Source organism: Mus caroli, chromosome 14 (assembly GCF_900094665.2).
Source record: "Mus caroli chromosome 14, CAROLI_EIJ_v1.1, whole genome shotgun sequence".
NCBI classification, from domain to species: domain Eukaryota; kingdom Metazoa; phylum Chordata; class Mammalia; order Rodentia; family Muridae; genus Mus; species Mus caroli.
The window spans coordinates 13,246,680-13,263,237 of NC_034583.1; the positions used below are offsets into that span (position 1 = coordinate 13,246,680).

General features: G+C 40.4%; 1 protein-coding gene across 1 annotated transcript; it reads right to left on the reverse strand.

Moving 5' to 3' along the window:
- Nucleotides 1–630: 630 nt before the first annotated feature.
- On the reverse strand, nucleotides 631–15,321 carry Mss51 (MSS51 mitochondrial translational activator). Its single transcript, XM_021181409.2, is given in 8 exon segments — nucleotides 631–669; nucleotides 671–878; nucleotides 1,388–1,481; nucleotides 2,475–3,041; nucleotides 3,444–3,568; nucleotides 4,320–4,475; nucleotides 4,733–4,974; nucleotides 14,084–15,321. Coding segments are annotated over 7 exon segments (1,407 nt in total). The 5' UTR covers nucleotides 4,951–4,974; nucleotides 14,084–15,321.
- Between the last annotated feature and the right edge of the window lie 1,237 nt (nucleotides 15,322–16,558).

The following is a 16,558-nucleotide window of genomic DNA, read 5'->3' on the forward strand; positions in this document are numbered from 1 at the left end:
TGGCGCACGCCTTTAATCCCAGCACTCAGGAGGCAGAGGCAGGCGGATTTCTGAGTTCGAGGCCAGCCTGGTCTACAAAGTGAGTGCCAGGACAGCCTGGGCTACACAGAGAAACCCTGACTCGAAAAACAAAACAAAAAAACAAAAAAACAACAACAACAAAAAAAAAAGGTTCCGCCTTCTATAAACTAGGAAATGGGTCTTTACCAGATAACAAACCTTCCAATGTCTTGGTTTGTGAAATCCAAGTGTCTGTAACTTAGAAATAAATGTCATTTCTTTGGTCTTTTTTCCTTTTTTACACAGGTTTCACACCTGTAACTCCTGTGTAAAGCTGGGGCAACTTAATAACACCCTGTCTCAAATAAACGATAAAAAAATAACAAATTACAAAAGAGAGCTGGGAATGTAGCTCAATAGTAAAGCACTTGCCTCGCATGTACAAGGCTCTGGTTCAATGCCCAGTTCTGGGGAGGGTGGGGATCAGAAATGAGTCTGGTAATGTTAACTCCCATTGGTTTAAAATCTTTATTTGAACTGTGAATAAGGTTTAGCATACAACAGGGTTCAAAGCTGGCAAAAATATGACATCAACAGGGTAAGTTGATTAAGCTTTCATTTTCCAGGCATTCAGTAAAGACTTGGTTCAATTACTGAAAAATCATGTTTTGTTTTTTTCTTCTAGTTGCTTCATATCTAATTGGCAGGGGGAACTTCCAAGAAACATGATGTAGTAGGCACTGCTGTATACTGGTTGCTTGTTGGGATTAGAATAGACTTGTTCTGGTTTGAGGGATGCGAAAGGATTAGCTCCACAAGCAATGATGTGTGTATCCAAGTTCACCAGAATCTGCAAAGAGGCTTCCAATTCCTGTTGGCTATGGAAGAGAAAAGGAAAATCCCTCGACTTAGTGTGAGAACAGAAGTTGCCAAGTGCAAGGCAATTCATGATCAATCCCCACAATTATCTAAAGCTGTACTAGCAAGGACTATTATTTTCCTCCCAAATGTCTCACCAAATCCCTGATTAGCAAAAGACTATTCCCAGATTTTTTTTTTTTAAGATTTATTTATTTATTATATGTAAGTACACTGTCGCTGTCTTCAAACACTCCAGAAGAGGGAGTCAGATCTCGTTAAAGATGGTTGTGAGCCACCATGTGGTTGCTGGAATTTGAACTCCGGACCTTTGGAAGAGCAGTCGGGTACTCTTACCCACTGAGCCATCTCACCAGCACCCCCACACACACTTTTTTTTAAAAACAACTACGTGCAGGAAGGAAGAATATCTTCCTAAGACAAACAGGTATGGGGAATCAAAATGAGTGCATCTGTATATAGGAAAAAGTAAGTCCAAAAAGGATCAGAAACAGAAATAAGTAAAAACCTGTAAACAGTAATCAATGTTGGAATCTCATAGTCACGAAGTAGCAGCAGGGTAGGTAACCAGGCTTCCATCAAGCCTGGGGAGGCATGGAAACCTGAAGAACAAGAATGGAAATGGGAAGAGAGGGAAGAAAGGCTGAGCACAGCCTAAGAGCAGGACATTTCTTTGATGTTATCTGCTCAACCCGCACTTTGTTCATCCCCAGTTATCATCAGGAACTTCAGTAAAAAATTCTGACCCAAGGTAACATGCATGGGAAGTGACCAACCAACCTCATCACTAGTCTGTTTTTAATGACGACCAACAGGTCTTAGGGAGAAAACGCCGCCCTAAGATCCAGCTTTGGGCATTTCTTAACTAATGACTGTGGTGGTTTGAATAGGTTTGGCCCCAACAGAATCATGTGTTTGGGTGCTTGGCCTATAGGGAGTGGCATTATTAGAAAGTGTGGCCTTGTTGGAGGAGGTGGGTCACTGCAGGGGCAAGTTTTGAGGTCTTATATGCTCAAGCTATGGCGAGACATGTCTTATGACACACAACACAGTCCCCTTTTGCTGCCTGCTAATAACCAAGATGTAGAACTCTCAGCTCCTTCTCCAGCACCATGTCTTCCTGGGCACTGTCATGTATCCCACCATGATACATGACACTGTAAGCCAGCCCCAATTAAATGTTTGCCTTTATAAGAACTGCCTTGGTCATGGTATCCCTTCACAGCAATAAAACCCCAACTAAGAAAGTTATTGATGGGGGAGGGTCCAATCCATTGTAGGCGGTGCTATTCCTGGACTGGATGCTATAATAAAACAGACTGAGCAAACCATGAGAAGCAATCCAGTAAGCACAACCCAACCATGGTCTCTGCATCAGGTCCCACCTCCAGGTTCCTGCCCTGTTTGAGTTCCTACCCTGACTTCCTTCAGTGATGGACTACAATGTGGAAGTGTGAACTGAATAAATCCTTTCCTCCCCAATTGTCTTTCGATTTTGATGTTTCATCACAGTGATAGAAATCCTAACTAGGACATTAAGTGCAGGATGGAAAATTATCAGCTCCTCAGCATTCCTCTGAATGAACAGTTCTTACCTGGATGGAATGCAGCCACCAAATCTGGATGGGCCAGAATCCCAGTCTCTATTTGCTCCTCCCAGAAGTCATGATACAGGGCCCTGTGGCCACTAAGCTGAATTGTTCCAGGCTCCAAGGATAAAGATGAAGAACTCTGTAAAAGGTCAGTAGCCACATCCACACCCACCATGATCACACGAAAGCCAAGGTGTTCAGGAAACATGTAGCCAAGCTCATCATAATCTCCAGAACGAATAAGAAATGTCTCCACGTGGGAAGCACCAACCACATGCAATGTGCTTCCTCCAGCCTTCCCAACATCTATTGCCAGAGTCCGAAGCCCTAAGCCCAGGGTCAAGGGCCGTGACAGAACATCTGTCATCAACCGCTTCAAAGAGCCATGCAAGACATCTGGGTCTGGCCGTGGCCTTCCTAGACTCGCCCAAAGCATGGTCATAGAGTGACTACCCAGAAGAGCATTCAATGTAGATTCTAGCTGTAAACCCCTCATAGAAAACCAGGTATCCCAATTCTTTATATCTTCAGGAAGCCATGGCCAAGGTCCTGAGGGTAGGACAAAATCACCTGTGGGGCAGAAAGAGTTAATAAACAAGGCTGGAGAGAAGAGGGCACACTCCTCCTGGAAAGGACCTGAGTTTAGTTCTCAGCAGCCTTATTGGGCAATTCACATCTCCTGTAATTCAAGTTCTAGAAGACCCCATGTCCTCTTCTAGCCTTGGGAGGCACTGCTCTCATGTGTGAAAACCCATAATTTTAAAAAATAAAGAAATATCAAATCCTTTCTTGGGTTAAAAATTCTCTCCTCAGTAATTTCTCAATATTTATTCTGCCAACCTTTAACTACAAGTATCTGCATTCCTTCTCACAGTTTCTCATTTTCCCCTAAAAATAACATGCTTTTATTTAGTTACATCTAAAATCATCAAATGCTATATCCTAATGCTCTACCTCTGACCTCTACTCTACCTGTGACCAGAAGCCATTCCATGACACGATCTACAGCCACAAGACGGAGCTCTCGACAAACCTTCCTATGTGCTGGCCAATCTGACCTCTGGCACTCTGTATCACAGTAATAGACATTTCTGCACCTGAGAGAATGAACCAAAGAAACATGTTCCTGTGTCACAAAGATGTCTTTGTGTCCAGGGAAGTGTCTGGATGCCTGCACCTATAAAGAAAGGCTAGCAAGAGGTGAGGAAGGTAGGGAGAACGGCAGTAACAACCCAAATGTAGAAGCTATGCGACAGACGAAGTAAACAGATTAGGAATACAGTCATTCTTAGACAGAGTGCTGCTCCCATTCCCACCAATCTAAAACAACTTAGGTTTTTGATTTTTAAAAATCTCAGTCGGGCGTAGTGGCACACGCTTTTAATCCCAGCACTTGGGAGGCAGAGGCAGATGGATTTCTGAGTTCAAGGCCAGCCTGGTCTACAGAGTGAGTTCCAGGACAGCCAGGACTACACAGAAAAACCCGATCTCGAAAAAACAAACAAACAAAAAATCTCTTTCATAAAGAAAGAAAAGAAGAATGAACCAAAAAACCCCTAGATATTTGCTGATGTTTTCCTTACCAGGCATGCCTCATCTTCAGCCTTCTCAGAACAAATGTCATCTATGTTTTCAAGAAAGGAGCAGGAAGACTGCTATTTTATCTCCCACAATACCAAAAAAAAAAAAAACCCAAGACTAAAACTGGGATCACACAGTGCGGGAACTATTAACTCTCAAAACACAACAAAAACAAACAAACAAAAACCCTTAGGGTAAGTCCTCTTGGAATGGGGACTTAGTATAGGGTTATTCCTAAGTGTTCCCCCACTGGTCCCTACAAGTCACCTCTTACAGTGCCGGAGAACCTTGCAATTGGAAAGGCCATGAGGGAGCACTTTACAATAAGCACAGAATCTGAACGTGTCCTCCATCTTCTGGAACATTTCTTGTTGACATTGAAATCCAAAGCTTGATACTGGGGTTCCCCCATTTATCACCAACCTGTAGAGAGAATAGAAGAAGGTGCAACAGGGATGAGCATCTTCCAAACCTCTCCTGTGCTTCCTCTGCCTTGTATGGATTTTTTTTTGTAATCTTAAATGTATCCTACAGCCATATTTCTTAAGCAAACTGTTTCTTCTATAGTAACATGACTGACAAAGGTCAGAATGAGAAATTCCTAAATTTTACTAAATCCAACCTTCTGATATGACTAGTACCAAAGACACTCTGCCTTTTCCACAGAACTGGTCACTCACTTGTATTCTTCATAGTTTTTCATGTTCAGCTTTTGGAGGATCAACTGGGACAGACCTGGTACATTATTGTCCAAGGAAATGAAGCCAAGTGCATCAATGCTAGGGCCAGGTTTTGAGAGGACTGGAGACACTGGAGACACTTCTGTGGGTGGGATTTCAATCATGGGAATCGCTGGTGGGGGTTTCTTGTGCTTTCGCCGCCGTGAACGAGGAGCCATGACCAATGAACTTGGGGACCAGTGCTAAATAGGAATGGAATTTGACAAAATGAATGCAAATCTTCAGATGCCTGGCATTTTACTTCACATTCAAGTCTCTAAGGCCCAACTATCAGAAGATTTATTCATTATAGATTACTTACTGATATTAACACTTATAAAAATTAGAGGAGACCACTGGGCACATGGTAGCTCATTTTTTAAAAAAAGATTTATTTATTTATTTTATGTATATGAGTACATTGTAGCTGTACAGATGGTTATGAGCCTTCATGTGGTTGCTGGGAATTGAGCTCAGGACCTCTGCTCACTCCGGCCCATAGATTTATTTATTATTATATGTAAGTACACTGTAGTTGTCCTCGGACACACCAGAAGAGGGCATCAGATCTTATTACGGATGGTTGTAAGCCACCATGTGGTTGCTGGGATTTGAACTCAGGACCTTTGGAAGAGCAGTCGGTGCTCTTATCCACTGAGCCATCTCACCAGCCCGGTAGCTCATTTCTATACTAGTATTCAGGAGGCTATGGAATACATATAGAGTTCCAGACCAACCTTGTTTGTATAGCAAGACTCTGTCTGAAGCAAACACAAGAGATTAATTACTTATAATTTATGTATTGTGTGATATGTGAAGTTCTACATACTGGTAAATAAATGTACAAAGTTGGAAATTAAGAAACCCTTAAAAGGGCAGTGGTTAAGAACTGGGTTGATCAAAATAGCCTCGAGACTTTGATTTTTTTGGGAGGCAGGAGGGGACAGTTCCTGTAGACCAGGACAGTCCCTAATCATTGTGTTGCTGAGGATGACTTTCAATTCCTGATCCTCAAGTATTAGGACCATATCCATGAATGTTAGGCAAGCACTCTATCAAGTGAACTACATTCCAAGACGGAGGACAGAGAAGTTCTGGTAGTTTGTTAAGACATACTCTTTTTTTGTCTTTTTTAGACATACTCTTATGTAGCCTAGCTGTGTGCTACCAAATCTGTCTTAGCACACAGGCTGTTAAATTAACTTAAAAAGGAAGAATAAGCAACACAAGTTTTGGCTATCCAAAGTTACCAGCAGGAGCAAAATTGGCTAATCTAACCTAGTTGTGAATAGAAAACATGAAATTGAACTTTTGGCCAGCAGCCTGTTCCACTGGATCCCCTCTCCGCTCTTCTAAACTCGTGGCATGGCTCTAGTCACCTTCACAACCATCCACTAGGACCTCACTGCTATGATGAGCTGTCCTGTGACATATGCCTGGAGGTCAGCAAGACAAAGGATAACACTGGTGGAAATGCCTCTGCTCAAGGCCCCCACAAAGATATTTAGACCATAATAATCACTGCTGTTGATAGTCATGAACCAACTTCCTCAAAAAAAGTCTTCAAGTATATCAAAGATTATATGAAACCACTCAAAGGCAACTGAGAGGAACAGAGTCAAGAAATTGCAAACAGGGATGCAAAATGAATGAAGCACATCTAGGGTAAGTTAAATACCAGTTTTCCACTGGGAACATATGAATCAAAATGGCAGGGGTTCAGTCCTAACATAAAAGATGATGTGACTCTAGATAGGATTTTCTTTCTTTCTCTTTCTCTTTCTTTCTTTCTTTCTTTCTTTCTTTCTTTCTTTCTTTCTTTCTTTCTTTTTTTAACAGCACTTTATTTTTTTACTTTATTTTTTATTGGTTTCTAGCCAATATTATGTTTCTTTTTTGTTTTGATGTCTTTTTTTAAAATTAGATATTCTCTTTATTTACATTTCAAATGTTATACCTTCCTAGTTTCCCCTCTGAAAATCCCCTATCCTCTCCCCTCTCCCCCTGCTCCCCAACCCACCCAGTCCCGCTTCCTGGCCCAGGCATTCCCCTGGAACATAGACCCTCCACAGACCAAGGGATTCTCCTCCCATTGATAACCGACTAGGCCATCCTCTGCTATATATGCAGCTAGAGACATGAGTCCCACCATTTGTTTTCTTTGGTTGGTGGTTTAGTCCCAGGGAGCTGTGGGGTTACTGGTTAGTTCATATTATTGTTCCTCCTAGGGGGCTGCAAGCCCCTTCGGTTCCTTGGGTACTTTCTCTAGCTCCTTCATTGGGGACTCTGTGCTCCATCTACTGGATGACTGTGAGCATCCACTTCTGTATTAGTCAGGCACTGGCATAGCCTCACAAGAGTAGCTATATCAGGGTCCTGTCAGCAAGCTCTTGTTGGCATCTGCAATAGTATCTGGGTTTGGTGGTTGTTTATGGGCTGGATCCCCAGGTGGGGCAGTCTCTGGATGCTTGTTCCTTCAGTCTCTGCACCGAACTTTGTTTCTGTAACTCCTTCCATGGGTATTTTGTTCCCCCTTCTAAGAAGGATCTAAGTGTCCACAATTTGGTCTTCCTTCTTCTAGGATTTTCTTTAATGATGGTTTAGAAATGGAAAATCTTAACCAACTGGGATCTATTACATACCATGATATCTGGCTGATGCTTATCATCCAAACAATACCAAGGCTTAAGATAAATGGGACTGATATCACATTGATCTTTATTTTACATGTATGGGTATGGATGCAGACACATGCATATTGCACGGTGTATGTCGAATTCACAGAGCAACCCCTGCAGTTGTTGGTTGCCTTCTACCTTGTTTGAGAGGAAGGATATTTCTTGTTATTTATATCTCATCGTGCAACCCAGCTAAGTGGTCCACAACTTTCTAGGCAATCTTTTTCTCTCTACCTCCCCACTTTGCATAAGAGCAATGAAACTACAGACGTGTACTATAGAATTGAATACCAGGAAAATTTAGGTCATCAGGGCTTGCCAGATAAGCAATTTTACCCACAGAGCCACCTCATGACCTCATGAGGTTTCTTTAGAAGATTTATTTTTATGTTTATAAGTGTTCATTCTGCACATATTCATATACATGTGTCATGTTCATGCCTGGTCCCATGGAGATCAGAATAGGGTGTCATATCCCTTTGAATTGAAGTTAGATAGTTGTGAGTAGCCATGTGTGTGCTGAAAACCACAACTGGAGTCCTCCGGAAGACAGCAGTTAAGTGTTGCTGAGCCATCTTTTTACCTGCTTTTTTTTTTTTTTTAAATCATAATTTATTTGGAATAGAGGCATTGTTTTGTTTTGCTTTTAAAGAAAAAAAAATAGTAGACCCAGTGTCTTAGTCAGGGTTTCTATTCCTGCACAAACATCATGACCACGAGCAGTTGGGGAGGAAAGGGTTTATTCAGCTTACACTTCCACATTGATGTTCATCACCAAAGGAGTCAGGACTGGAACTCAGGCAGGTCAGGTAGTAGGAGCTGATGCAGAAGCCATGAAGGGATGTTATTTACTGGCTTGCTTCCCCTGGCTTGCTCAGCCTGCTCTCTTATAGAACCAAGATACCAGCCCAGAGATGGTCCCACCCACAAGGGGCCTTTCCCCCTTGACCACTAATTGAGAAAATGCCTTGCAGGTGGATCTCATGGAGACATTTCCTCAACTGAAGCTCCTTTTTCTGTGATAACTCCAGCTTGTGTCAAGCTGACACACAAAACCAGCCAGTACACCCAGCAAGGTGGCTCAGTAAGTAGAGATGACACCTACAGTCTGATTCTGGGAACCTATGTGGTGGAAGGAAGGAAAGCCAGTTTCTGAAGGTTGTTCTCTGATCTCTGTGAACATGTGAGCCTACACACATGCGTATGCATGTGGACACAAATAAATGTAATTAAGAACAAAATTTTTATAACTCCAGAATATCTAACACTCTCATACAAGCATACATACAGGCAAAACAACAATGCACATGAAATAAAAATAATTAAACAATATATATTCAAACACGCTTCAGAAGCACACATACTAAAACTGGAATAGTAAATGCTAATTTAAAAATGAGTTTAGCCTATCAAGGAGAAGAATAAAATAAAAATGTAAAAAGTCACTTTACCTGAAAAAGAAAAGTCAGATAAGTTATAAAGAAAATTTCTAAGACATACTAATCTTGAAGTAAAATTAAGGCCATATCCACCCATTAATTTAGTTGGATGTGATACCCAAGTATCTTTTTTGCCTTGTCTTTTACCTGTGCCTAGACACAAAGGATCATATTGGAAAAAAATTAAAACATCACTCACTCAATGTATACTTATTGATAAACAGGTAAAGCCATTTGCAAAATACTATATTGAGACAAATATGAAAAAGTGTATATTTTTGGGAATGTAGAATGTAGATCTCAGTAAAAGGTTAAGGTGGGAATATCTGAAGCTTGAGATGAGTTAGGCAACAAAAAAGTAACTTGAAAAAGGTCATCTGAAAACAGGAAGAAATTTATATATTTCATCTATGGTGATTATCAGAAAGAAACTGTAAGTCATCATGAAATCTTCTAGAAAGCACTGAGAAAGCATGAGCTGAAAGCAGTCAGAACTGACCTTGAGAGATGGGAATATTCTGAATGCAAGTAGTCAGGGAAAAGGAAATTTGAATCCAAAGAAGAGGATGACTATAGAATACTGACAGAAATAATCTGAGAACTAATGACAAAATGACTTGAGGGCTGGAGTGATAGCTCTGTGATTAAGAACACTAAATACTCTTCCAGAGGATCCATCAGGTTCGATTCCTATCACCCACACAGCAGCGTACAACATTGCTAACACTAGTTTGAGGATCCAACACTCTCTTCTGACCTCCTTGAGCATCAGGCATAAATGTGGTGCAAATGTGTAGGCAAATCATTTATACACATAAATCTAAAAAAAACAATAAAATAGTATAGATACTATCAATAGTGTGAAAAAACAACCCAAAGAATTAAACACTGCCATGGAGGTACATGCCTTTAATTACAGCACTTAGAAGGCAGAGACAGGTTGATCTCTGTGAGTTTCATGCCAGCCTGGTCTATATTGTCAGGCCAGGGCTACATAGTGAGAACTGTCTTAACACTACTACCCATCTTCTAGACAAAGTATATCCTAACTTGGTGTTGAAGCCCTACAGCTGAAAACAATACCTATTTTGGTTACAAGATATAAAGAACTGGCTTAGCAACATTCTCTCTGGTTGCTAGCTTTCATAGTCCCAGAGGTGCTATGCTATCTGCTGGGGAGAAGACATCAAAAGCCTTACCCAGTGTTGGGCTCTGAATGATAAAATACTGACCTTCCCAGGCAAGATGTGCACACTGAGTGTAAAACAGTAGCATAACCACTAGAAGGTAACCAAGTACTTTCTGATTGTATTTGAGGCCAGCTCCACAAGAAGGACTTCCTGCCTGGGACTGTAACTCTTGTGAAAAGCCTGAGTCAGGTACTCATAGACCCTAGGGGACCTAGTACTGTTTGTTGTTTGCTACATGCCCACATTATCAAACTGTTTTCTAAATGATTGCAGTTATACCCACCTATCTGTACTGCTCTCAACCCGTCAGAGAAGCTTCTTTTTGCATTGCACAATAGTTAACACAGAAATTCCTAACAGGTCAAAGTGGCAAAAAAATAGGTGACTTTGAGTGCTCAGGCCTAAATGGGACAACTATCATCTATGTTACAATGTACACCACCAAGATTCAGGGAACACTGACTGGGGCATGAGGTTATAAAAACCGAAGGAAGCAAAGATATGCCATAAAATGCCGACTCCTGGACATGACACGGTATTGTAGTCATAAAACCACGGACTGTGGTTACCTGACCTGTTCAAGTTCCACAGAAGATCAAGCTAGTCAAAATTCCAGCATGAGTGGGAAAGCATTCAGGAGGTCTGAACCCTATGAAGAGTACTGACAATTGATGGGCCTGTGGTCCCTGGAAAGTTGTTCATGTTCCAATGGATGGTATATGCCTATACACATACAGGTACCACTAACTGGACTCAAAGGGTTATTTCAGGAAGAAGTAAATTTGGGAGTGGGCTATGTTGTATGTGTATACATGTATAGTGTCCAGAAGAAGTTGAAGGGAAGAATAAGAGGTATATTTGATCAAAATATATTATATGCATGCCTGGAATTCTCAAAAATTAAGAAAATATATTGAAAAGGGAGAAGATATTTAAGTAGACATTTTTAAAAGGATATATGCAAAAGGAAAATAAGCAGAAGAACACATACCCACTGGTTTCCAATAAAAAAATAATGAAATAGAATGTCATCTCCCCATAAAGATGGCTGTAGAAGAAGAAGAAGAAGAAGAAGAAGAAGAAGAAGAAGAAGAAGAAGAAGAAGAAGAAGAAGAAGAAAAGGACATTTATGGATCTCACTCAGAATCTCAATACTTGAGAGGCAGGAAGATTGCCATAAATTCCAGACCTGCCAAGACTATACAGTAATTTCGAGGCTAGCCAGGAATACAGTGTCTCACTAAAAGAAAAGAAGGGAAGGAATTAAAATAACATAGAATTAGCTGGGTAGTGGTGGCACACGCCTTTAATCCCAGCACTTGGGAGGCAGAGGCAGGAGGATTTCTGAGTTCAAGGCCAGCCTGGTCTACAAAGTGAGTTCCAGGACAGCCAGGGCTACACAGAGAAACCCTGTCTCGAAAAACCAAAAAACAAAACAAAACAAACAAAAAAAGAAAAAACATAGAATTACTACATGTCAAAGCAATTTCATTTTGTGTATGCACCTCCAAATAACTGAAAATGGTTATCTAAAAAATGTTCTGATGTGAATGTTCAGAACAACACTGTTCAGAAAAGTCAACAAGAAACTAAAGGTCCAATAAAAATGAACAATGAACACACTGGGATTTATAAGGAGAGGAAAGAAGAAGGAGAGGAGTAAACTTGGAGAAGGACAAGTAGATTGATAGTTGTCAGGGACTGGATAGAAGTAAATGAGGAATGACTGCCTCAGATGAGTTTTCTTTTAGGAATGAAAATGTTTCAGATCTAGATACAAAGATTATATAACATTGTGAATATACTTAACATTTTTTAAATAATTAAAACTTTCGAGACAGGGTTTCAAGTATCCCAAACTGATATCAAACTTCCTATGAGGTGAGAATGAGTTTCATATTTGATTCTTCTGCTTCTATCTCATGAGTGTTCCAATTACAAATATATACTACTATGCTGGGTTTACGAAGGATGAGAATCAAACCCAGGGCTCCATACACACCAGGAGAGTATCAACACTACATACACTATATCAACTAAACTACATACAGAGAGCACTAAATGCCATTTTATTGCTAAGTTTAAAATGTTTCATTTCATATGTAAAATTTTCCTCAACCTGAAAAACCTAACAAATAAAAATATCTATAGACACAGAGAGGCTAAAGTTATTAATATCCAGGTATACTGTCGCCAGGGACAAGGAAAGGATAGAGGATAAAAACACTGGCAGCAGCTGGTTCTATTGCAAACAAGGTAACAGGGTTCACATTAGGGATCATGTTTTGTTATAAAAATGGCCTGACATTTGATCTGTTTCAATGAGATTTGTTAAAGGAAACTTTCCAGAATCATCATGCAGCTACAAAATGTACACAGGTAGCAAAATCAACAAATCTCTTTCCAGAATTATCAAGCTCATACTCATCTCTATTTCTTTTTCTAGATCAAAGAAACTTCTAATTTTGTCAGGCCATAATGGGCTGCAAGAGCAGTCATAGCTAACTCTTAAATGCTGTTCTTATAAATCCATGGCCTGAAGTTAATAGAGGAATCACCTTCTATTATTCTCTTGCACTTTCTTTCTCCTCATCCTTATGTTTCTATCCACCGTTCTCTCTTCTCAACCTCTGAGTAAATGTCCATAAGGCAGAGATAATTGAAAGCTCTTCTGTATTCTCTATACTAATACCCGTGAGGACATTGGACCTAGTGAAAACACATCGTCTTTAGCTTTAACAGTCAGTCCCTGTTCCAAAGAGTAGATTCTCTGTCTTCATTCTTCGGAACCCCATTTCCATGAACTGACTTGATTATGCCTTTTAAGTTATACTTCCTCCACGATGCTAGGGATCAAATCTAGGCCTATACCAAGCAAGTAGTCCACCACTAAGCAAAACCCCCAGTCTACCTACCATCACTTTGTTTATTTAGAGACAAGGTTTCATGTAGTCCAAGCTGGCCTTGAACTGTGTAGCTGAAGGTGGGTCATAAACTTCTCTGTGTGTAGGAAGGTAGTATATAACTAGACAGAAATCAAAAGCAGCACACGACTTGAAAGAAAAGGTGGTTATGGTGAACGTCGAATATCACAAACTCCTCTACATTCAGAGCACACTGATGCCCTAAGTTATAAATGTGCTGACTTTCTGACAGGAAGGTGAGAATATACGAATGAGAAGATGGGTCTTTACACTTGTGTTTGTGTGCAAGTGTGTAATCATTTCTGAATTTGGCTATCATAGACCCAGACCCTAGTTTTAGCTTTCCCAGAGTCCCAAGCTCTTCCAAGTTCGAGGGGTACAAACTGAGAAAAGCAAAGTGGGGAAGGGGAGACCCAAAGGACATGGAAGGGTGAAACCAGAAAGAGCTTTGGTAAGCACTCAGAACTTCCCAGAGTTCAGCCTACTTTAAGCCATCCCTGATGACTTTCAGAAAACACTAACTACAGAAGTGTAAGCTAGCTCCTAGAAAAATTCTTACCCTTCATCCCCAAAGTCTACCCTAAAACATTAACCTATGTTAAACAGCACACTCTTCTCTTTCTCCTTCCTCATTAACAAAGTTCCATATTTCACATAAGATACAGTCATATTTGCACTGTCTCCAGACCAGGAGATCCCACTCAAGTTTCTCAAGTCCATTAGCAAATACAAAACATCTTTTGGATGAAGGTGGGAAGACACAGGGAAGCAGAAATAGTTACTGGGCTCCTTGGACAGGATAGGAGAAGGCTCGCATGGTGATGAACATTTGTTCCAGGACTCAGGAAGCTGAGGCAGGATAATCATAGGGAGCCCAGTCTGGATGTCTCGGAAGCCAAAGAATAAAACCCCCAAATGTGGGGAGATGGTAAGGGGATAGAGGGTGAGTACATTTAGAACACTGCTTGCTATTCTAACCACATTAGCTGCTTAGTCAGTGATTAACACCCCCTTGAGTGATAAATACTTTACAGAATTATAAAATGAACTAAGTAGACAGATTGATGGGAAAGTAACTTACCCCGTTAAGCCCTCGGCTTGCTTCCTTCTCTTTCCTCCAAGTGAAGTAAATGCTTCATCTCCTCAGATCTAGGCTGTGTCTCCCTTGCAGCTGTCTGTTCACATCACTTCTTCTGCAAACTGCTGAAATGCTGGGTCTCAGTGACTACCGTGCCCTGCCAACCAGACAGACAAGGATGAATTCTCCCTAACGAGACAAGTCAGGACCTGGACACCTGCTGGAGTTCTCTTTCTGACTCTCATTCTCTGCCAAGAGGGCTCAAGGCTCTGTCAACACTCTCCAACTCACCAAAGTCAGGCAAGAGGAGGAAAGATGAAACCTACTATTTCCTGGATGTCTCTCAAGGTAGCATTTCTGCTCTCACTTTACAGCCTCATTAGGAGGGGGAAATCTCTTGGGATTAATTAGGGAAATCAGTATTTGGCTGAAAAGATAGGCATCAAACCAAAGGAAAGGAACCACTGGAAAATGTGGGTGTCAAGTCTAGATTGAGGATGAGTTATCCACACCTGATGTCCTTTTTTAGCTTTACTCACTTGTCACATAGAATCCAACAATGTTCAAACCAGAATCAAGTACAAATATATTTATCCCCAAAAGGCAGAAGAAAGGTGCCATTTAATGATACAAGGAACTCAACTATAGAAAAAACAAGAACTACTTTGTAAAGATCACTTAACCAGTGTGTAAGGTATTCTCAAAGGGCATTTTGTAGCCAGGACTACACAAAAAAACCCTGTCTCGAAAAAACAAAACAAAACAAAAAACAAAACAAAACAAAAAAAGGACAATCTACACGACATTTTCAAAAGGAGAAGAAATGTTTCTGAAATATCAAAATAAGTAAGACCAATTTTGAGTTACTGAGTAAAAATATATACTACTTATAGGGATAGGAAACAGTTATCTTTTCACTCCCGGAAAAGGATGCTGCTGAAACAGGAAGTTCAATCATACTTTCTAGCTCCTTTCCACTTATAACTACTGAGCTGAAGAATCTAACAGCTTAGCTAATATTTGGAAAGTGATCCTGTCTTCATCCCCCACTCCCACACACACTTTTTTTTTTCTTTTTTAAACTTACATTTGACCTCAGTTGTCACTTACCTGACTCTGGAAAACAGAACTTCTGACAATCCTGGTCCTAGAATGTAGTATACAATTTTACAAAGTTTTGACACAAAGAAAGGATTCCAAAGGATTCCCAAACTATAGAAAATAGGAACTACAAATGAGTAAGGAGTCAATGAAACATTAACATTGCACAACACCATATAGAATAGCTGTAAACAAAGGAAACAAGTTATAATATTCAAAAAATAGATATTAAATAGAGATTATCATTGTGATAAAGATTTCAGGTCACCTTCAAACTAAAGGAACTTCAAAACGAAATGATGACCTTCAATGAGGTTAAGAGTTCTGTTGCTGATGCCTGAACTCCAGAAAGTGTAAGAAAGCGCAGACTAGGGGGCTGGAGAGATGGCTCACTGGTTAAGAGTACTGACTGCTCTTTCAGAGGTCCTGAGTTCAATTCCCTGCAACCACATGGTGGCTCACAACCATCTGTAATGGGATCTGATGCCTCTTCTGGTGTGTCTGAAGACAGGTACAGTGTACTAATATACATAAGATAAATAAATAATTCTAAGAAAGCAAGCAAGCAAGCAAGCAAGCACAGACTGATTCTGATAACTCAGAAGTGTCATATTTTAGTGATAAATGATAGTAACAAGAGAAAAAAATGATGGCAGATATTTATATTTTAGTGTCACTACTTATATTGGTAGACATTTCAAGAAACAATTTAGATACCTGGATTTTCCAGAATTTGTATCATGAGTTGCAATGAAAATTATCTAAATATTTCACCATTTTTGGTAAAACTATCCATGAAGACCAAAAGCCAGGCATGCTAGTTCATTCCTATAAAAATCCTAGCCTTAGGGAAGGTGAGGCAGAAAAATAGATGAGTTGAAGGATAAGATAACCTGAGCTACAGAGATTATTTTCAGGAAAAAAAAAAAAAAAAAAAAAAAGGAAGGAGAGGGTAGGGCGGGGGTTAGAAATAATTACATACTTTATTAATTTGAAAGAAAGTCTATGAGGCTGGTGACAGCCAGCCTTCTCTACTTTTTTTAAAGATTTATCTATTTCTTTTCTTTTTCTAGGGGGTGGGGGGGTGGTTTTTTTTGAGACAGGGCTTCTCTGTATAGCTCTGGCTGTCCTGGAACTCACATTGTAGACCAGGCTGGCCTCGAACTCAGCCTGCCTGTGCCTCCCGAGTGCTGGGATTAAAGGCATGTGCCACCACGCGCGCGACTATTTCATTTTTTAAAGATTTATTTACCACTGATATATGTCTTTATGTACACCAGAAGAGAGAATCAGATCCCATTACTGTTGGTTGTGAGCCACCATGTGGTTACTGCGAATCAAACTCAGGATCAATGGAAGAGCAGCCAGAGATATTAA